The sequence below is a fragment of the Cyclopterus lumpus genome, chromosome 5 (genome assembly GCF_009769545.1).
Source record: "Cyclopterus lumpus isolate fCycLum1 chromosome 5, fCycLum1.pri, whole genome shotgun sequence".
Classification (NCBI taxonomy): Eukaryota; Metazoa; Chordata; class Actinopteri; order Perciformes; family Cyclopteridae; genus Cyclopterus; species Cyclopterus lumpus.
Genome location: NC_046970.1, coordinates 15,939,213 through 15,963,126, shown reverse-complemented (window position 1 = coordinate 15,963,126; position 23,914 = coordinate 15,939,213). Strand labels below are relative to the sequence as shown.

Genomic DNA, 23,914 nt, shown 5'->3' with positions numbered 1-23,914 from the left:
CCAAAGAGGTTTTCTTCCTCTTTGGTCTTTAGAGAGCTTTTAACAGTTTTTTGTTGGCAATATAAAAATGCAGCATCATACCTTTTGCAAACTGCCTGCTTAAAAGCTGTGTGTAAAAAAAAACTTTTGCTCTTGGCCGATAGTTGACCTATGCTGGGATCCAATCCAAATCCAACTTAATTTCTCCCTTAATGACTGGTGAGAGGAAAAGAGGAAAGTTGAAATGAGGATTTTTTTTATCATAGGTATGAGGACATTCAAAGGGCAGTTCACACACTGATAGCCATCTCTCCTGATTAGCTTTGATTTGATCACAGTAGCTATGGAAAGAGGGATGAACCGCTGAAGTTTGTATCACAAAGCTGCCAAGGTAATCTCTTTATGAGAAGTTGATTTAACAAAATAAATAACAAATATTTGTTCAACTCACTTCAATGCTCACGTGGGCAATGACAGAGAAACCTGGCGGGGGTGATTGGGAGGAACGGCTTGCCCGATCTGAACCCGAGTGGTGTCTCGCTCTTGGACTTCTGTGCTAGCCACGGTTTGTCCATAACGAACACCATGTTCGAACATAGGGTGGCTCATAAGTGTGCCTGGTACCAGAACACCTTAGGCCGGAGATCAACGTATCTGATCTGCGGCCGTATGTTTTGGACACTCGGGTGAAGAAACGAGCAGAGCTGTCAACTGATCACCACCTGGTGGTGAGTTGGATCAGATGTCGGGGGAGCCGGCTGGAAAGACCTGGCAAACCCAAACGTGTAGTGAAGGTGAACTGAGAATGTTTGGCGGAGGATCCTTTCCCGGAGGTCTTCAACTCCCACCTCCGGAGGAACTTCTTACACATCCCGAGGATGGGGACATAGAATCTGAGTGGACCATGTTCAAAGCCTCTATTGTGGACCTGGCCGCTAGGAGCTGTGGTCGGAAAGGTCATCGGTGCCTGTCGTTGCGGCAACCCGAGGACCCGGTGGTGGACACTGGGGGTGAGGGAAGTCGTCAAGCTGAAGACTGCTGACCCGGAGGGAGGACATCGTTGGGCGGTGGAAAGAGCACTTTGAGGAACTCCTAAACCAACATGTCTCCTGGAGCGAGAGGGGGGAACTTTGAGTTGAGCCGCTACTCCTTTATGTCGAAAGGAGTCAGCTGAGGTGGTTCGGTCATCTAATCAGGATGCCTCCTGGGCGCCTCCCACTGGAAGCCTGGGCCGGCCTGCTGGGCCTGCTTCCCCGTGACCCGACCCTGGATAAGCGGCTGATAATGGATGGATGGAAAAAACTAATATTCTCTGACATGTCATACTGAATACCATTACATTGCTTGCGATTTGTAATTATAAATTGCTTAAAGCTGCCGACTTCTTATTTTGGCAAAAAAACCAATGACTGACCGAGGAATTCTGGAATGAGTAATAATAATGAAATCAATGGATTCTTTCTGGTTCCTACCCAGTAAACATTTAGTATATTTATTCTGCTTTTCACATGGCTGGTACCTTTCACAACTTAATTTGAGGAACCTTTTGTTGCTCCAAAAAGGCTTATTTTGCATATTTATATTTCCATTAATCAAATAATTGTGCATTCTCCATTTCTATTTTCAGGCGCAGAGAACCAGTTATATTCTGGGTCCTTATTTAATTATGTATATGCATCTGCTGGTCAAATAATACATTATCACTTCATTTGTTTCTATCAATATAGTAACAAGCAACTTTATGTGGAAGAATAATCATATACCATTGAGAATATGAATGCTCTTAAAAACTAGATGCTACAGTATCAAATGTTGTCTCGAAAGCAATGTCTCATAAATTATTCATATAAATTTGTTAGACTCTCTGCAAATCATTGTTGAGAACCCGAGCATCTATGACTGTAGCTTGAGTCAGAAACGCAGCAGTTATTTTTGACTCATATTGAAAAAGTAGTCCTGTTTTCTGTTAACTGCTTCAACACTTCAATCATTCTATCCTTGGAGAGGTTATTCATGCTTTCATTTTCTTTTTGAAGTGAATTATCCTTCTCTTTCCTCTCTTGGTGAAGTTCACTCTGATCTTCAGCTATGCAAGCTTCCAAATGATTACAAAAGTCCACATTGTAGCTCCCTTCATGTATCCAAAACAACACTAAAAAAATAATCTAAAATTGGCCTAAATACCAGTAAAATATTGTCATTGATATTCTATTTTCGAAGTTAAAACCACACTCAGATACGAACAATCATTTTTACATGTACTGCTGTGATTTGTTCCAGGCTTGAATGCAACATTTGTAATCTATATAATTTGTAATTAATTAATTAATTATCTTATCCTTTCATCCTTTAATAAAAAAAGTAGAACAGATGTTTCATCCTGGACATGTGGTACCAGGAACCTGACTGTAACTCGTTGGCTGCTCTTGAATAAGGAGTCGACTGTATTATTCAGGACACAAAGGAGTCAGGACTGCTCATGAAAAATGACAGAAGAAGCTTTTCTACATGACATCCTACAGAAAGTACAACAATAACAGTTTCACGACAAGGTCTCTGCATCTTAAAGTAGCACAAGCCAGCTGAACTACAGTGAACTGACAAGACAAACACATTCTGCATCAATTAACTATTGTATAACATATTAGATATGAATTGTCTTTTCAAAACAGTTGTGTTCTCTTATAATCCATTTTTGATGCAGATGTTCTATTACAGACAGTTTTTAAAATGTTTCTTGACAATCTCCTGCCAGTCATTTTATTAGATCTGACATCAGAAATGAAAATCTGAACGTACCCTGGATGAGAAAGAAGGGCACTGAGGCTTTGCAGATGAACAAAATAAATGGAATTAAGAGAGCCAGAAAACCACGTGGGATTATTAATTGTCCATTGTAGTCTGGCCTTTGACAGATATAATGATGACCATTTAATGTGACGGGGGAGAATCTGGGACAGCAGGGTGTAGAGAGAAGTCATGCAATGCGAGTCTCTTCCAGGGGTCTCCCTTTGAGGGAACTCTCCATTTGTCAATGTCATTTATCACCATGATTACTCTTTACGTCCAATTGGCCAGAATGACTTAAAGAGGAACGGAAAGACCTACATAAACCAACGTGTTTTTTTAAGCATGAGTGTGACAGCCATGAGTGTCACAGCCATGTCACATGAAAGGCTGTGCAGACGCTTAAGTATCAATTATACCATCTTTACTACTGATTTCCTGCACTGTTCATTCAATACTACTACATTGGGTATGACAGAATTGCATATTCTTTAAATAGATATTATTTAGACTTATTAATCTTAACTCAATGTCCAACTATTAGCTTTTTCAGGATGTTTCAACCACATTTAGCAGCCTTAATTGGTCCATTTCCAAGGCAAACAATGTCATGTAATTTAATTTTCATCATGTATTTCCTCTTATTTATGACCACTGATTAAAATTAACCACATGGCCATGGGCAGTGTATACAGTTAGAAAATGATCTGAAAGTCACAGTGAGCTTCAGGCTGGTCAGAGCAGCAATTGCTCAACATGCTGTAGGGTACGTTTGTTTCATGAACACAAACATTTAAAACAACATGTAAAAGAACCCATATTGTTGCTTTCAGACTCCTCACTGAAGCTCTAATTTGTTTTTTCTGTGTCCATTGAGAAAATATGAGTATTTGGGTAGCCGTCCAGCGTGAAGTGTAGTGTGAGAATGGAAATGAAATGACAGCCACGAAGAAAAGACGAGGGGGGGTGTCTGACCTAGTTGGGAGGAACACAGCAGCCTGAGGCCACGAGCTTCCTTGGCCCTGGCTTCAATTCAGGTCATTTCTCCTGCTTTATCCCTCGTTTCCTCTTTGTTGTGTATCACTCCTCTGCCTTCCTCATTCTCTTTTTCCATCTCTCTGTGCGTGCCAGTGATCAGTATGAAATAGGTAACAGCTGTTTATCGGTTGAACCCATGCGATACAGAAGTTCTAGTGCTTAGGACTCACTTGAAGTGATGGTGCTCTCTTGAGGTACGGATCTTAGCAGAGTAGCGCTCGGCCAGTTTGTCCAGGCCTCTGGAGTACTCTAGCTGGAGCTCGGCCTTTCGACGGAAGAACTCCTGCAGGTCCTGCAGCAGCTGCAGCCGGGACTCAGACTGCTGCTCCAGACAACGGAACTGCTCCACCAGCTGGTTACGGATCTCTGAATATCAACAAAGGAAGAGACCACCTTCAGAATAAATAGAGCTCTCTATGGGAGTGTGCTTACAGTACATGCTGGGTCTCACTTCTGCATTCAGCATTTAACCCACAGTCCTTTAGAAGTGGATGAAGTAAAGACAAAGATGCAACGCATAAACACTAATAAAAAACAAAGTCATCATAATTGGATGCAACTGGATGTCAAAGGGCATTTGTCTGCTGCGTGTATGTGTGAGTGAATGTGCGTGTGGTGGGAGGAAGTGTGGGGATGTCTAAATGCTGGGGTAGCACGTGCATATGAGATGCATGTCTGATGATTGCAGCAGACAGCACGGAAAATATAAAATAGGTCAGCTTCTCAAAATGCATTGTGCCAAATAAGCCTTTGGAGAAGTTTGTGTTGAAAAAACTAATTGCGGGTATTCTTTCGATTATAAGATTGCTGTGGTTTTCTGCTTATGAGGTTTGGAAACTCACTGCTCCTATTCATAGTCTGAGAATGAGGAAAGATTATGTTTTGGTCTACATTTTGGTTGATATGGCATTTACAAATAGAATGTTTTGTATTACTTGAAGAATATTTCACTTTGAGTTGTTCCCTTTTATATTTGTATTATATTGTATATATATTATGTACTGTAAGCACACATATTTGTATTATTCAAGTTCAAATATAGGCTTAATGAATTACCTTGAAACTATGTTTGTGTATTTAGAATATATTCAATTTATCTAGGTTTTTCAAAATAACGGGAATAATTATCCACAGACTCCCCACTGGGCAGCTGGTACTGGTAGCTGGCTGTTCCCATTGCCCTCTGGGATATTAGGTAATAAAAACATCCACTGAGGTAATAACAGCTCTTTTACGGTTTTACATTAACACTGAGAAGGAATACAAATAACATTTTTATTTCCTCCATATACTGTTTATTGCAAGGCTGTCATAAATCCAGTGGCTAAGTGGCTGCTGAATGTGTTGCTGCAGACAAACCATAAATCAGATCGGAGCTTGGAGCTGAGCTATATGGTTGACCTCACTATCAGGATATTGATGAGGATATGGTCACGCAGTTGACTCCAGTCATACCTGTACATTGCCAAAGCAGGCTCAGGTCCACATCTGGATCTTGGCTTCATTCTTTTTATTGGTCATCTTTTTTTCTCCAGCATATGCAATTGTCAATGCATTACAAACTCTTTATATATAACTTAAATAATTTAATTTGTTTGTTTCTAAATACAAAATTAATAATTTGGTGAACAGAAATGTGTAGGTCAATAACACATTTAGATCAAATTGTCACAACATAATTTGGAGCTCACATCTGTGGAATATACACACAAACACACACACAGGGGCGGAAACACAGCTTTACTCTCCTCAAGACAATGACAAGCAGTTAAGCAACATTGAGATGGCTAAAGATTCCATTATGACAGACTGTTTCAACCAAGCACATGATTGCTGCACACTGAAAGAAACTCTGTTGAAATGTATCAATGGAAAAGATGGTCTAGCAGAAGAAAAGTCCCCTTGTTCACTGTTAAATGCAGTTTCTGTGTGTCTCCCCCATCGTCTGCAAGTGTGTGAGCGAAAATGTGAATGAAAGAGCGAGAGCGAGAAAGGCAGAGTAAATATGTAGTCCCTTGCTGTTTGGAGATGTACCCCTCATGGTCCCCATAGTTGCCCAGTTGCTTGGTTACGCCTCTGGAGGCATCTCAATGAGAGCTGGCCAGTTCCCTGTTCTGACAGTCACAGCAGTCAGTCTGTTTAGCATAATGGCCAAGGACAAGGGCAACTTTCTCTGCTTTGAAATACTCAATAAACTGCCTGTGCTGATGAACGAGGCAGCAATCAAGTTTAAAATAGAAAGATATGTCACTGCAATGTACTCCTGTGCTAAAATAGACCACTGGACAACACAATTTGCTGGCCTGTGTGACTTTAATCTTTCGTAATCATACAGTGAATATAACAAGCAAATCTAAATGGATTTAACTGCATCATTTTATCAATGAGACATCAAATAAACTCATGATCTTTGCATTTGCTCTCCGGTGAGCATGTTATTTCTAGAACTTAAACTGTTACTAAGGACTGTGCAACACTGTGCTTCATTCGATGAATGATTCAAGGCTTTGCAGAGTAATGCATAATTACGAGGAGGCTGGCGAGGAGTTCAAGTGATAGTATGCAGAGAAGTAAGCCTCAAAATCTAAATGAAATACAGTTGTATGCTACATCAGGTTCTCTGCCTTGGAACAGTGCAGCCAAAATTAATCAAATGCTCAACCCCCAAAGGCTTCTGGAAATTTCACTAACTAGGACTTTAGCCATTTGTAATGTGTATTATTCTCATAACCCATATGGTTAACATCCTGTTATGTTCTGGTGACTTTAGCAAGCCTTTTAAGCATAACTTATTTACCTGAGACCTGAGGGTAACCCTGAAGCAAATGAAAAACACTTCTCAAGATGCTTAATCTGGTAGTAATTGAGCATTGAGATATTTTAGTTTTTTGAATACATAAAACTAAACTCAAGCCACCCAAATACTGTACAGGATGTCCCTCAACCTAAACATGGTTCACATCCCCCACATTGTTTAGTCATGTCTGAAGGTTGAAAAAGCTGAAGGTTGAAAGTACCTGCCTGAGCTCAACTGCTCCTCTTTTACCCTGCACATTCAAAATGACAAACTACATCCGCCCGCCAAGTTCAAACACAGCCTGTCTGTGGAGGCTACATGCCTGAAGCTCTGATATAATGAAATAGGGGGAAACTATTGGTCACTGTTGCCTTGCAGGGTTGCCAGAAAGGCCCCTGCAAGGCAACAGAGTGCACCAAATATCACATAGTGAGGAGTCCTTGTCACCACGCTAGTTCAAATTAGCCTATAGCACAGCCATTGCAAAGGCCAGCAGCAGTCTCTGCGGCTGTGTCTGCAGTTAGCCATGCGTGGCTAGTCACATGTGACCTAACCCAGACTGACACGTTGACATAATTTGGTACAAATCAAGTCTGTGTTCTGTGAACACTTGTCTTCTGAATGCAGTAATGGCTATGGTATGCCTTTGGTGCTGGAGTTCACATTTCTTCCCGTCTCTCGCTCTGCATACAAATATCTCAAACAAGAAAAGGCATCGCTCTTTGTGCAACCACAGGACAGGAATATCCAGGATGCAGTGAGCAGAATTCAAAGCGGCTCCCTCTTTAAATCTCATGTCGCTCAACTCTTGGTATGTACCTGTCATTACAACAAGAGTGATACCAAGACATGGAGACAAAAGATATTGTTTCGCGGTCACAACCCTGACATTTCAAGACAGTATCAGTCCAGGCCTTCTTTCATTATGATGAACACACACAGAGGGCTGTGTCTACATCCTGCTTGTGGAATGCATCTCTATAGTGAATATGGTGGCAGTAGGAGTGAGATGTCGGACTGTCACCATGGCAGTACGAAATCTCACAATCAGACAAGCTAAACAAAACATTACAAATGAAACAAGTATATCATGCTTCCTTATTTCAATCCTTTTTTTGTTTTTTCAATAATGTTTTAAAGACAGATGTCCATGTAAAGTCAATGTTACATAACTTCCACATTTCCACATGTTCCCATAGCAACAGCAAATCTTACAATAAAAGGTTTCCATATGAGCCTATTAGAGCAATTTGTGCATGATACTTAAACGGCTCGGCTCCAAAAAGATCAAATGGCATTACAGATAACGTGGCCTACAGCTAGAAGTACAGTATGAGGAATGATATCTCTCATTTCCTTGTGTTTTGGTTTTCAGGGTCAGCAGGATAGTAAGAGATGTCTCAGGCTGGTCAACTCCTTAGAGGAGAAATATTAACTCAAACACTGTAAAAGCAAACCTGTATTTAGTGCAATTCAGTAGTGAAAATCATGTGTTTGTAACAAACAAGAAAAACAATTTCAGCTTCAGGTAATGACTAAATAATGACATTGATGATCAATGTTGTGATACAGAGCAAACTGACTATTCAATCATCAATGCGACTGCGACCCCACTGTTTTCTAAAATGTGGCAAGTTGAAAAATACTGCAAAGTGCATTGGGTTGGTGTGCCTGATTGAACTGCTGTGCAGTCAGCACCTTATTGGAGACTCGTGTCAGTGTTAGAGTAAAGCCCCCGCAGCTCCAAACTGATCTAAGCCCAGTTTGCAAATGACCTTAAGATGTCAGCTTAAAAGCTTTTCCTGAAACTGAGACGAGAGACTATGATGGCTTTCTCACAGCCACAATGCTGGTGTGGAGACGAGAGAGAGAGAGAGAGAGAGAGAGAGAGAGAGAGAGAGAGAGAGAGAGAGAGAGAGAGAGACAGAGAGACAGAGAGACAGAGACAGAGAGTGAAGAAGTCAAACAAATAAACAGACAAAGAGAAGACAGGGAGAACATAGACCACACCTCTGTCTACAAAATGCTAATCATACTCTTCATTCCAGACAAATGCTGACAATGTTTGGTCATTTCTGCTCAATAAAGTCTAAATCAAGTCTGTAAAAGGAGAGTTGGACTATGATACAACTTTTACATATATTTGCACCAATACTCTATTGACTTCATTATAACAATATTTCATTCAGTGGTATGACCGTTTCCCCAATTTCTACATGCTTTCATAGATTTGAAATACCTTGAAACTGTTTTTGCTGGATTGAGACACTGTCATTTTATGTCAAATGAGAGCTGTACAAACATGTAGTGTTTTTTGTGTATTTTGATGTAATATCCAATTTCTATGAACATTTAATTTTAGTTTTAAGAAAATAATAATTGTAGCAGCACAATTTGCTACAAAGTTAGATTCAGAACATATTTTGTCCTTTTCTGTCTTTGTATGCAGTATTTTTCCACTTGCCTTCATATGACTTGATTGTGCACATAGTGTGCTTTGGTAAAAAAGGAATTGTTGTGAGTCGGTTAAGTAAAATATGATATGCTATCATGTAAAATAAGCTCCCCTGACTGAGATGAGATGATTGATACCACTCTCGTGTCTGGATGTCCAATAGGAAGAGACAGCCATCTGCCAGTTAGCGTAGCTTAGCATAAAGACTGGCTACAGCTAGCATGGCTCTGTCCAAAGATAACTAAAATATATGCCTACAAGCACCTCTACAACTCACTAATCAACACATTAGATATTAGTCTGTACAAAAAATGAAGTGTAAAAACAACAAGTTTACTGTGTACTGAACTATAGCGTCTTGGCCTACCAAAGAAAATACGAGCCATGTTGCCCTGCTTTCTGTATTTTGTTATGCAAAGCTAACTGCAATAACTGTAGCTTTATATTTAGCTGACAGATATGAGAGTGGAGTTGATCTTCGCATTCAACTTACTTTTAAAAACATGGAAAAGAAAAAAAGTTAATTTAGTTTCACTGTATGAAATGTGTTACATAGATACATATGATCTGCCTTGAACTGTCTACAAGAAAGCAAATAGGCCTAAAAAAAGTTAAGCTATTCCTTTAATTACACTTCAATTTGAAATGCAGATGCAGCACATGAGCTACATGTCCACATGGCATGCAGTCAATACAAAATATGTCAACTCTGATACAGTCGTTGGACCGCAGCAGGAATTTGGACCACAGTGATTGACACCTTGAGAAGGCACCAAAGTATAGAGTGAACTATTAGGCCCAAACAAACACACACCATGAGTTCCCAGTGGACGTTTTAATTGGTGTTTTCGACGCCAAAGTTAACCTTTGTGTTTGGGTGTTTTAGAGTACTGCAGTGCTGTTGGGTGATTTTGAACCAAAGTGTGAGCAGAGGCTGTTATTTCACCCTGTGACTATACAGCCTACTGTATGATGGCCTGTTTTAAACTGAAACAATTAGCTTAATTTTAAACAATAATTACCCCAATCAACACTAGAATGTATAGCAGTTATCCTGGTTTGAAATGTTAGAAGAAAGCCTGTCTGTGTCTTGTGAATAAAACCTGATACATAACACTGAGCAAAACCACAACTGTGAGAGGGTGATGCACAAACGTGTTAAAGTTCACACAGGCTGAAGTTGTCTCGAAGAGGCTGAGAGGACAACCCACCTCTACACATCCTGCACTGTCTGTTCCAATACAGTGTCACTGTTCTGGACTCTCTTCTCTCTCTGGGTGGTTCATCTAGTCACATATTTAGCAGCAGACAGTAAAATCCTTTTATGGTTCATAATTCATACAGACAGCATACATTATTTATAGACTTTCTGAACTGTTTGCTGTGTGATCTTCTAAAGCATTCCCTTTCCCCTCTGATACTATTAACATTGTCCTGGAATGTCAGTAAAATACTCGTATTGTCTTTTTAAATGACATAGGCAAGGTTGCCATAATACCATTTATTGTATTGTTCAACCTTCATTTCTAGGAAGAAGTTGTAGAATGTACTCTGATGTCTCAAAATATGCTGTCTGAGTACCTGAGGTGCATGACCTCCAATGCACTGGGAAGATTGGACAAGGTGAATTGGAACATTCCCTTGTCGGGTGTGCAGCATCAGAACAGTCTCACTGAAATATCAGCTGCACTTTGAAACGAATCATCCATGTAAGCTACATGGCCACACACATGTAGGGCTTGGCATGTTAATGAGCAGCACACATCTTCAGCACAGAGAAACCAGTTCACACAAGTTGCATCTAAATCAATATCTCTCTGGATTCAAGTAATATCCTTATCCCAAAATGACAGATAGAGAGATTTAGAGACATTTGAAAGAGATATGTAAAAAAAAAATGGCTGTCATCTATAACTATGCAATCTGTCCCGCCCCACAGCACTGCACACTCAAAGCCATATAAAGCGTGTGGTAAAGTTACGCAATAGCGCCTCGACACACAGAATAACAATACCACCGGGCCCGCACGTTACCAACCTTTCACTTGTGTTTCATACTCGGCAATAATCTCTTTGTCCTTCTTGACTTTCGCATGAGATGACATTTTGGGCAGAGCGGATTGCGCAATCCTCGGGCAGGAATCGGGGTCTCGGTTGCCACAATGCAGCCTCCGCCCGTCTGCAGTCCTCTCCGGGTAGTTGAGCAACGATCAGATGCGAATCATCGCCCGCTGGACACAAACTTCGGGAATCAATCGCACGAGAGGCTCTGCGATGTTGCTGCGCTGCGGACAAGGCGACGTCGAACCTAAAAGTGCATAATGATCCGCGTCTCTGACCACTCCTTTTCACCAGGACTCTTCAGTAAACCGGGAGACCAGTTCACGTTTGATGTACATTTCATAAAGCCTGCAGGAAGCTCTGAAAGAAAGAGCTGTGGCAGCCTCGGTGGTAAGGGCACCGAGCTCCTTCTGCAGACTGTTCAGTCTGCCCTTTTTCTTCTCTCTCTCTCTCTCTCTCTCTCTCTCTCGCTCTCTCTCTCTCTTTCTCTCTCTCTATATCTCTCTCTCTTTCTCTCTCTCTATCTATCTGCAAGTTCAATGCTGCTGCTGCAAAAAAGGCTGAATAGATGTGCAAGTCAATCTGAGACTCCTCCCCCAACCCCCTCACTCCTTAACCACGTTTCCCCTTATGGATGATTTCAGATTTGTTTGAGTGCACTGATATGCAAACCTTTCCAATGGCTGTTACTCCACAGCTGAAGGAACGCATCAGTTGTTATAGCCTACATGAAGCTAACTGCAGAACTCAGGTTATAGTTACTCCAATAAATTCAGCCACTTTTTTTATTCAAATTCAAATATTTGGCATATGTTATATATTTATAATAGGTCAGGTCATTCATAACATAGTTTTGAGACATAATGACTTAGAAAATGGATGAAATACTGGCGTTGTCATACTGCAAAGCAAAGATACAGGAAAATATTTTTGAAGACAGATGTCCTCATTTGTTACTGGAAGTAACCACCATGTCTACAAAATTATGATACTGTATAATTATGAATATATTTATATAATGATGTATATATTATAAGTATTGATGAGTACCATATAGGGCTTGAAGACTGCAGGAGCAGTTCTGTTTCAAAATGTGTTACAACTGACCAAACAGTATCAGCCATCATAACACTGCTGCAGGATTATTATTATTAATTATTTGTGAAATTGTCAGGTAATCTGAGAATTATTTTTCTCAGATAATTAATTTGTTTTGGAGATAAAATGTCAAAAAATAGTGAAAAAAAAACTGATGTTATGGTTTCCGACTGCAGAATGGAGACATCTTCATACGTCTTGTTTAATCCCAAAGATATTCACTTTACTGTCAAAGAAAATCATCAAATCCTCACATTTGAGAATCTGGAATCGCTGGCATTGTCGCTTAAGGAATGACTATATTGATTATTAAGATAGTTGCGGGCTGCCGATTGACAGATTGATTAGTCGACTCCTCATTGCATCTCTGGATAAAACATTTTTTCAGGACCACTAAAGATCTGCGCTTCTATCAATGTTGAGCTGTAAACTCATCACAGTATCTTTCATGTTACTGTGTAGCCTGCTGTGTAGATCAGTGTCCTATTACCATCACAGAATCACAAAATGACAGAGGAAATAATAATCCCAAACCCCAGTCTTTAAAATCAGCAAAACTGGAATTGCTTATTCTTCTTGGATGTGAACGAGAAAACTAAGAAGCCATTCTCAACTCCAACACTTTGATAAAGATGACAGATAGTCTCCACAGAGAAAGTCCTGATGGCTCAATGTGTCACTCTTTCTCCCTCTCAGTACACTTCACTGTTGCACAGTTTTCGGACAAATGGTGTCAAATAACTTCCTGTGGCTTCCCAAGTGCAACTGTGTGCTAAGTCCTCCCTCTTACCACTACACCAAATGTGTTTCTGTCTCAAAGCAACGTAAACTGGTTATAGGGCAGGAAGAATTGAGTGCTCTCATTTTGAGACTGCAATTTGAATTGTGTCAAGAAAACCTGCTTTTACACCCAATTTCTCAGTAAATGTGTGGGCTACAGTCACCCTGTGACAACTGTTATAGCTGGGAGAGAGCCCAGGAGAAGTCTGCAGGAAAACCCTTCAGTTGTCACAATTCAATCTCAGGGTAAGCCTGATGAAAGTCAGTTTGAAAATAATGTGAAAAAGCTGTGTCTAACTAGGTCGTGGAAACTTTAACACCATCCACTTTTAGGCCTTTACGGGAGGAATGATTATTACGTGATCCACCTCGAAAAGTTTAGTTTCCTTCAGGAGGCTAATAAAGATTCCTCGCTGTGTAAATGTAGAAATTACAGCAGTCTTTGTGGAGGTATTCAGGAATATACCTAATGTCCACTATGTCAATTCTATAATTTTAAGGAATGATGATTTATTAATTATTATTAATTGAGTTAAGGCTCATGTTTTGTATAACCTCATTGACACTTCAGGGTTTTTGTACTGGATAGCAATTTATACAGCTGTCCTAAAATAACTTCAAGTGCACATTTCAAAAACTTTGACAAATTGTAAATTATAAAATATTATATTATATATGTTTAAAATAATGTATGCCACTGAAACGTAGTATCCGGTAATTAACTGTAAATATATATTATGTAATTAAAATATTATCATAGAATACTGTACATTTTTAAATGTGATTAACTCATCACAAACCTAAACAATTTTAATCAGCGATCGAACACTAAAGTCAATATCCTCAAGTTGGGTCTACCAATGCTAGGAACTTGTGCTATACTTGAGTATTTCCATTCTATGCAACTTTATCCTTCTAAAACTCAAGAGACTGAAGAGTTGTATTTATTTTTTTACTCCACTGCATTTGTCTGACAGCTGTAGTTAATACTTTTCCTTTTCTCTTTACAGTGATTATCGGTGCAATGTGCAAGACAACGTGATAAAGTACCATCTATAGGGTGCAATTACAGTGTGAGAAATGCCCTACAAAACCTTCTATGCGCTGGTGCCACGAGTGCGCCGGCCCATTCAGCCATAAAAAAGTTGCTCAGTGGCGCTTCTTTTTTTGAAAGAACTGACATATAGAAATATTAATAACTGGCTTAAAAGTGCAACCCTACCGTTTTAACTATTGGTTTTAAAAGAGAATGAGTGTATGTCTGGGTTCAAATCACCAGACATTTAAAGATGGGTGTACATGTTTTGAGGAAGCTATACGTGGAACATTTTGTTGTATGTTAAATTGTGTGACCAGAGGCTGTCTGTTTAAAGTTGATTGGATTCTAGTGCACCACACCCCTCTTTTATGAAACGGGCAGCTGAGGGTCATTAACATAATAACACCATTATTCCTGAGACGCTGGCTTTATTGGCTGGCAGTATTCCTGGTCCCTTCCCTTCCCATAGGAGATGTCTGACGACTATATACGTCTGATTTAGACTTAAATATAAAGCTTTAGACAGTGTATATGTATGCATTTGTTTCACTTTAAACACACTTTAAACACACTTTAAACACATTAATTCATTAATACATTCTGAGATTATTATATGTTGATTTTAAAATAGTTTTTCATGAGGGGCTGTGTGTGTCGGGAAGGTGTTTGAGTAATGCTTTATGAGATCATATGTGATCAATGTGGCTTCCTTATGTGTGATTTAAATGTGCTGTACTAATATTATACATAGAATATATATCTCAACCATGATTACATGAGTTTTATTTGACCTTTAATGATTAATTTTTAGGTTACAGTTGTTTTTTGTGTATATGTTGTGTTCACAAGCTAAAGGCACCTCTCATTTGCATGGATTTTTCTTTATTGCATTTAACATATTTCGTTGTCTTCTATATAGTATTAATGCTCATAATAATAATAATGTAAATATTTTGTAAAATATAGCATTCAGCTGGGGTCAGAATTTGCAATATATGTAATACAGACTATAGTTAGAGACAGGAATGTTTTCATTTATATACATTTGTTGACAATTTGTGCACATTGTCCGTGTAATGTTTGCTGAAGGAACGGAAGTGTCAGATTGTTGTTGCTGGTACGGTCGGTTAGCGGAGAGCACACTCGATGTTATCAAACTAGCGGCAGGTGGTTATTACAGTGTTGAAAAACTGTCAAATCAGAGATTGAATGCCTCCAACATAATATCTTGAAGTCTTCGTTTTCTCTTAATTTGTTCGTGTTCTTTGGTGTTTGCAGTTACTACGGGTTTGCTGCAATAGCATGGACTTTCCTGACATATTATACGGGATACTATATTATTTGAGTTCTAAAATCATGCGTATTTAATTATTAAAAAAAAAAGGTTAGCACTAAAAGTCGAACACATTGACGATAACGTTACTTGTAACTTCCGGGTACGATTTTCACCTGAAATAACAAATGGTGGCCTGACCTCACTTCAGTGTCCACTACTTGACTTTTCTCAAGCTGCGACTATAAGTGCATGACTGCCCTCTGCTGGCAAGATAGAGTACTTGTACCGTTCCTCTTTTTGCTGTCTCTCTATATAACAAGAATGCTTTTATTACATCTAGTCAGGTATGACTCATTGGTCGTTGCTTAATTTACCAGTACAAATATAAATAGCCTCACAGTATCACATAAACCAATCTGGTGAATGCTTGTACTCAGAATTATGGAAATGAATCATTGGTTTCATTCGCAGACAGCGTCATCAATAGATACTTGTCCCTGTGACTGTCTGGAAGTCTTCTTAAGGGAGGTACAAATATACATTTCACAATGTTAAAGGGAATAGAGTGTGGTCATAGGAGTATTTCAACAAACCATAAGAACTTGACTTAATGACAACCTCCATGAAATATGTGTGTCCTGACATCATCCGTTACAAAGTGTAACATGAGTCTCTTTACTTTGCTGATGTCACTGCTGGGAAATGTTCTGCCAGGTTGGCTTTTCTGTGTGGATTTTGGGCAGGGTGTTTAACCATCTTCTGGAAAGTGTTAAACTCTAGATAGTAGAAATAGTTAAGTGTCATTTTGTGTCACTCAGAATGTGGTGTTTTTTGTGTGTGACATGGGACTGTCGAGTGTTGTGTAACACTTTGGGTTGCAAGCCACACCTTTCCACACCTCCTCATACATAGGTGCAGTTGATCCGGGCTCCAGCATAAAACCAGGACGGGACAGGACAAGTATAAGACTCTATTGAAATATGTTGTGGACAATATTCTTACTACTTAATGGACTGCTTATACTAGTGCTCCGGTACTCCACTCGCACAAGGTAAAGACATGTATTAATACGTTGATATTTGCAGATATTAGATTGTTAACAAAGGTGCATTTCAGAGATTGTGATAGATTCTAAAGGTCTGCATAATACTGCAAGAACAGACAGTTTACTGTACTTTAGAAAAACTTTACTTTAGCTATTTCTAAAGTAAAGTATATTTATTATTAATTAAAGACATTAATAAATAGTAATTGTATTAGAATACCTCTTATTTGATAATATTATCTGACTATGTTTGATCATTGCTGACTATCAAATGCTGATTCTCTGCAATTAGTTAGAAACCCCCCCGCAAAAAATATTCTTATCGTTTACACTGTGGCCTTTGTTTCAACCTAATGATAGGACTTTCTCATGACATAACTTCATGTTGCCTCCAAACCTGTTAGTTAAGATTCATGAATGAATGATTGAGAGCTACATAAACTACTCACACTGACAGTGGTGGCCTAAAGGTCAGAAATGACCTGCGAGAGGAAAGTGAAAAGCATCGCTCGCTCTGCCTCAAGCAAGACCCCCGAACCATAACCGCTCCAGTGGATCAAGGCGTTCCTAAGAAAAAACTTTTGAAACTTCATACAGTTGTCATTTTAACGAGTTTCCTTATAATTTTACAGACAGGATAATGAGCCTCCTCTGGACAAAGGCTTCTTTCCATGGTTGGGGCACGCTCTTGAGTTTGGGAAAGATGCTGCAAAGTTTTTGGCCCGGATGAAAGAGAGACATGGGGATATTTTCACAGTAAGTTTGGATAAAGACTGTGTAGGAACAACACATTAACATGTCATGGTTTGAGAGAAAATGTTCAAAGCTGTTTTTTCATACAGGAGCAGGAAGTCTGGCAGCTAATCAGATTCATGATCTGAAATGCAAATCCGGTTTTCACATGACAGCAACAAACTATTCATTTTAACAAGACTTCATTATGCATGTGTGGTGAAAGAGAGTTCAGTAGTCTCCATTTATACTTTTAATCTGAATATAATGGAAATTAGTTCTGGAGAGGCTGTTCAACTTGTTGTTATTCCAATGTAGAACATAATGTTTCACTGAATATCTTTGAGCAAAACACTGACCATTCCACATAACCTCAAATTAAAGACAAAAAAAAACATGTTTGCATAGAAAAAAAAAACATATTAAGAATTGTGTAAAAAGATTGTAATTTAAAATAATAGATATCGGACCAACTAAAATGATGTCTTCCCAGGTCTGTGTTGCTGGTCGTTACGTGACGGTGCTGTTGGATCCAAACTCTTTTGACGCCGTAATAAACGACACGGTCTTTTTTGACTTCACGCGCAACAGAAACCAGCTCATGAAAAAGATCTTCAGTCTGCAGCTGCCGAGTATCACACCCAGAGCAGAGAGGCACTGGATGGAACGGTAATGAATGCACCCTTCAAACATACACGTTATGGTTCACAACATGACAAGAGGAACTCTGCTTTAAATCCAGATTTAAAATCTCAATATGTTTTTATTATTTCCTCAGGCATTTTCAAGATGTCAGTCTCTCCAAGCTCAGCAGCTCCATGAACACTCACATTCAGAGCCTGCTGCTGAGTGACCAGCACGACTGCAGCCCTTCAGGGTGGAGACAGGATGGACTCTTTAGCCTTTGTTACAGCCTACTCTTCAGGTACCACACAGCATTCTGTGACTGAAATGATATCATCGTTTTTTATTATCAGGAGAGAAAAGACAAGGAATATCTTCAACGTTATTATTGTACTTCAGGGCCGGATATCTGACTTTGTTTGAGAGGAGAGACAATGCATCTGCAGTCTACAAAGAGTTTCGCAAGTTTGACGATCTTCTCGCCAAACTCGCTCGAGGCTCACTCAAGCGAGGTAAGCTGCACAATAGCGTATGGAAGCCAAGTTGTTTGACTTTTGCTTTCCCTTCTGACTTCATGTGTGTGTACAGCACAGTAAGTATGACATGATGTTTGGTCTTCACCAGGGGAAACCAAAACAGCCAACTCATGCCGGGTTCGACTGTGGGAGCTGCTGTCCCCAAACTGTCTGAACGGAGGGTCAGGGTCAAACTCTTGGCAGCAGAGCTACCACGGCTTCCTGCAGGAGGAGGGAGTAGATGCTGAAATGCAGCAAAGAGCTTTGCTTTTGCAGTTGTGGACCACACAGGTGAGAGCTGGTTCTCTCGTCCACACACAAACACGCACACACACACACACACACACACACACACACACACACACACACACACACACACACACACACACACAGACACAGACACGCACGCACGCACACACACACACACGCACACACAGACACACACACACACACACACACACACACACACACACACACACACACACACACACACACACACACACACACACACACACACACACACACACACACACACACACATATCTCAAACACGAAGCCAAAACATACACACTTTCCACGCCCATACTTCATGGTTCGGATCTCCTCTGCGTGCTCAGCCTGCCAACACATCCTCTCGAGCTGTTACTCAGAGCGACCTGCCTCAACCTGCAACTCAGAGTTTTGATAGATATGGTTATGTGAATCAGTTTCCATGACATCTTTTCTTGTTTGAAGTTTTGTAATTACACAGGAGGACAGTGAGTAAGAGAACTGCTTTAGTCAGCTGAAGTTACTTCCTCTTTTTTGGAAAACAGAGTTTCGGGCCATAGGCAGCATTTGTGCCGTCAAGCCGGGTTTTCTACTTAGCTTTACTCATGTATCTTCACACCTCATCCAGTCATAACTCATCTTGTCAAATATGATTTAACTCTATTAACAACAGGTGTGAATACAGCATTGTTGCTTCCTCAACCTCACCAGTCCAGCAACATGGTGTAATTGCTCTGTGCTGCCAGATGGGGGAGATAGCAAGCTGTTTGATTGTCCTTGTGTCTGCTGTTCATCTATGCTTCATTTGAGCTGTAATAGCTACATCCCTCTATTTACCTGCCAGTCTCACTGGATCAATACTTGTTCACCCAGTAACAAAGAAAAACCGTTGCCACTCCACCCACTACAGGCTCTTAAAGATGCTCTGCCGGTGAGGGAAAGACCACTATTCCCCCAGCATGTGTATTTGTACTTCATCATGTCTGCTGGGATATTCAAGCACACACTCTAAGTCTGGGAAGGAAACTGGAGCACCACTGCAGAGAATAAAGGCATTAGATACAAGTCCAGTGGGACATGCCAGAGTGAATGTGGCTTATACATGTGCTACAGGCAATGCTGGGATTTCACCAGTCACCTACAGTCCCACACAGGCTGGCGGTAGCTATTTATTTGAACCCTCTCTCATGTCTATGTGCTAAATATGAAACTGGAGCCAGCAGCTGGTTCGCTGAGTTTAGCATTTACACTAAAAACAGGGGGAAACAGCTAGCCTGGTTCTGTACAAAATAACAAAAACTGCCTTCCAGCACTTTTAAGCACTAAAATCTGTACAAAATGTGTAAAAACTGCAACTACAGTAATTACATATTAGATGTACAGAAATGCAAGTAGTATTTCCTCTAACTCTCAAAGCAAATATTACAAAATGATGAACTATTCCTTTAAAAATCCCCACCATGGGTTAATGTTACCAGGCTCATATCATTATCTGAGGTATTAAATAGTTGACCTGAAGATGTAAGAGGGCAAAAAGTCCCCGCGCTGCCCCGTAAGTCGCTTTTGGGCCTTTGCCCTGGCTGTCAATGGAGAGCTGACCTGAGATGTGCAGAGGTTACACAGCACCCTTAACCCATAACAATTACTGTCTGAAAGGCTCAGGTGTCTCTTCTCGAGAGGCTGACAGCTGCGTCTACAAAGTGTGTGCACTGATTCAACATCTCCTCCTCCTCATCAGTCTTGTTCAGACAGGAGCATTACAGAGAGCTTCCATGTCGAGTATCTCCATATTAAATGCATTGCATGTCCACAGATACAAAATGTAATTTTTTCATAAAAGCTTATATTAAGAACTCAGTTTGTGCTAAGTTGACTGTTTTCCTTTTAGTGTAATGCTGGACCTGCTGCCTTTTGGCTCCTTGGCTTCCTGCTCACTCATCCTGAGGCCATGGAGGCTGTTAAATCAGAGATCAGAGGCCTTGCTCGCCCCGACGCCGCCCTGCAGTCCTCTGCCATCACCCTGCTGGAAGCACACAGCACACCGGTGCTCGGTACGCAACAGCTGGCAGCCCCTTTTCACTTATAACTAGAGGTTTAGCCAATCCAGTCAAATGAAATCAAAGGGTCATTTGACTTGTTGATATTAACAAGATTAGTGCAGCGCACTGAAACAGTGACTATAACTGTTTGACCTTTGATTCAATTAAATTTTGATTGTCTCTTTCATATATTCAATTTCCGTGCAAATGTTTGTCCTAATTACGCCCGAGGGTTGATTTATCTCACACTGACACCATCCACTCTGCTGCCCTTTTCATTCGGCAGATGGTGTTCTGAGCGAGACCCTTCGGCTCACCGCTGCAGTAATGATCAGCAGAGAGGTGGTGCAGGACAAGATCCTGCTCACGGCCAGTGGAAAGAACTACTACCTCAGAAAGGGGGACAGAGTTTGTCTGTTCCCCTTCCTCAGCCCTCAAATGGACCCACAGATACACCAAGAACCACAGGTACTTTACTTTGATATGTACTAAGAGCATTAATGTCATAAACATGAAAAACCGTGTGTGATGTGCATCGGATGCTGTTATCACTTGACATGTAGTGGTATTAGAAGCCTCCACCGTCATAGTACACATAGTTGTGTACCTCCATTGTGAAATTTCAAAACCATATTGTAGAGCAAAAAGCAATCTCAAGGAGCCAGGATTAAGCAGTGTGATTTAAATTACTCACGGAATACATCCTTTTGGATGAGCTGCTAAATGCCTACAAATGAAACACGTAGGAGTTGATGAGCAAGAGGGCGAGATCAATTCCCAATGTTCATTTGGTTTATTTGTGGTTAGAGGTGATAATTACATATTAGGTAAGTATGTTTGCAAGTTTTTTGTATTCTTAACAGGTGATACTTTCATATTATTTTTAGCAAGAAATAGAACAAGAGACATAGGATCAAACCTATTTGCTATATCTTATAATGTACACATTTTCTTGTCTCCTCTTAACAGATTTTCAAGTATGACCGCTTCTTAAATGAGGTTGGGTCTTCACCCGGGGAAAATAGAACAGTAAAGGATAAATTCTACAAAGATGGAAATGCAGTGAAGTACTGCACCATGCCCTGGGGTGCGGGGAGTAGCATCTGTATCGGGAAAGACTTTGCTGTTACAGCCATTAAACAGTGAGTATAACAATCCAGTGTTTTTCAATGTCTTTATCTTTCAATGATGCATTGATGGTTTTAAAATTATACAATAATAATCAAAGCATTTCCTGCAATTTCACCCCAATTACGGGAGCAGCAAAGTATATCTCCGAATAACATTTCCTCCATTTTTTCATCAGTCTTGCTTCATTATTACCAACAATCTGTAATATAATAATCAGTTATACTCTGTAATGAACTGCAGGGTTCAACAATAAGGATGGCCCGCTTGCCATGGGCAAGTAAAATGCCACATCAGGCTAGTAAATCTTGCAAGTCAATTGCCTGATCGAGCAAGTGGTGAAAAATAATTAAACACAGAGCTGGTGATGGATGTAGCTAAGAAGAGAGCCACCACGCCCCCTTTTCCTCTCTGGTGAAAAAATGGCGGCCAGTTAAAACATTTTATGAACTGAAGTGTAAGCAAGCATTTCAAGTATCCTGGAAACCTGAGTTGAGTAGCGTTAGATATGGACAAAACTCCAGATTCTTAAATAAAAATTGAACATGGTAATTATCTTTGGACTTTGTTATTTGATAACTGCTAATAAAATAGAACAACTTGTATCTATAGGGGCAAGTGTACATTGACATAGGGCTAACCTGTAGTAAAAATGATAAGAATAATAGACAGTCATTTGGGATAGCATGTGTTTTTCAGATATCAGATCCAGTAGCAAAGGTTAAAGGTCAATCCTTGTAATGCACAACACACACAAAAGAGCAGGCATTTTTTAGTCTTTTTGCTATTTATTTCAGATTGGACAATTTACTTGTGATTTTCACATCATTGAACATGTGAACATTCGTAGGCTTTTAATACCCCCTTCACTTAGAAAACTCACTTTAAAATGTGGTGAAGGGCTTTGAAGTGAAGACCAGGATGTTGGTAGTTGATCAGCTGGGAAACAGGAAGCTAGGGGAGATTTTTGATGAGTGATATGTAATATGGTGCCAGGATTTGGTGTGGGTTACAAGTCTGGCGGATGCTTTCTGGACCAGTTGGAGTCTGTTGATGGAGCTAGCGTTGATGCCATATGAGGAGTATGTCGCAATAATCAAGACGGATGAAAATGACAACCTGGATCAATGTTTCAGAGGCTGGAGGTGCGAGAGAAGGCCAGATCGTAGCAATATTGCAAAGGTGATAGAAGGAGGATTTGATAATTACAAATCTGCTGAAAATTGATTTGAAGAATGAGTAGCATGGGGCTCGACTCCTTGGATGGGAACAACTAAAGCTCTTGCTACAATAGTCTAGTAATATAATATAATATATATATATATATATATATATATATATATATATATATATATATATATATATGTGTGTGTGTATATATATTTACATCACTCAAAAGGCCATTTTCAGCAACATGAGTAAATGTATTATTGGTACATTAGGTACATACTTTCACTTTGTATTACTTTGAATGCAGGACTTGTACTGGAGTATGTTCACTTCTCCCACTGCATATATGTGAAATAAGAGCAGGGTAAACCCAGCTATCCTCATCATAGTAAGCAGGCATTAAATCTTTTTCTCTAAACGTATCCCATCGGTTCTCGTTGTCGGCTCTGTGCCTTCAGACCGTACGATCATACATTTACTCATTCATCTTTTATGTGCACGCTCGTCACATGATGCTCGCATCTCACAGGACACCCCGGCCTGTGCCCATTAGTGTTTTTATTGATACACGCAGACGCGGTGCTGAAAGAGTTAATCCGATGTGCGCTGAGCTGCCATGGATCCACTTTCAGAGAGATGCGGCGCCTCCTCACACAGCTGACTGGGAAACACAGGTAGTCTGTCCGAATGGACTCTAAGCATACTTGTTGATCTCCGAGGCGAACGGGTGTGATATGCTGAGCAGGAAACCGGCGGGGAGGCAGTAAATCGTGCTGAGGATCTCTCGGCCATGTCGGAGGCAAAGGAGGGGGAAATGGATTGGGTTAGACCATGGCAATAATAAACCAATAACGTCGCCTCCTTTTTTTAAATGCTACTGCTTCATCTTCGTTTGTGCCAGCGGATTGATTGTTCACACAGCGGTACGTGCTGGTTTGACTCCGTGCAGGATGACAACAACTCACTACGGTATTTAAATTCTTATTTGATTTTGACTCATATGCGACCTGTCAAATTGTAATGAGTGGCATACAGGAATACTCTGCATTGAAACTGTACCAATATGGAGCAGGCAGCCTTTG

The 23,914-nt window shown here is 40.2% G+C and overlaps 2 protein-coding genes across 4 annotated transcripts in view; one reads left to right on the top strand and one right to left on the bottom strand.

The window, feature by feature from the left end:
- LOC117730512 (SLIT-ROBO Rho GTPase-activating protein 3-like) overlaps window positions 1-11,657 on the bottom strand; it is a 30,724-nt gene extending 19,067 nt beyond the window's left edge. Inside the window, exons 1-2 of one of the 3 annotated variants that reach the window (XR_004609467.1) lie at window positions 11,094-11,603; window positions 3,975-4,170 (exon numbers count right to left, since the gene is read on the bottom strand). Coding sequence is in view for 2 of the 3 variants with exons in the window: in XM_034532250.1 (XP_034388141.1) it covers window positions 3,975-4,170; window positions 11,094-11,160 (263 nt within the window). In the remaining variant the exon portion in view is untranslated. Of the gene's footprint in view, window positions 1-3,974; window positions 4,171-11,093 lie in introns of all 3 variants that reach the window. The other 2 variants (XM_034532250.1, XM_034532249.1) reach the window with 2 other exon arrangements.
- Window positions 11,658-15,665: 4,008 nt separating this feature from the next.
- Window positions 15,666-22,459, top strand: ptgis (prostaglandin I2 (prostacyclin) synthase). The gene is made up of 9 exons (XM_034532269.1): window positions 15,666-16,360; window positions 16,987-17,110; window positions 17,580-17,755; window positions 17,865-18,011; window positions 18,110-18,222; window positions 18,335-18,516; window positions 20,384-20,546; window positions 20,821-21,002; window positions 21,504-22,459. The coding sequence occupies exons 1-9, from the start codon at window positions 16,290-16,292 to the stop codon at window positions 21,678-21,680; spliced, it is 1,335 nt and encodes a 444-aa protein (XP_034388160.1). The 5' UTR covers window positions 15,666-16,289; the 3' UTR covers window positions 21,681-22,459.
- Window positions 22,460-23,914: the final 1,455 nt, after the last annotated feature.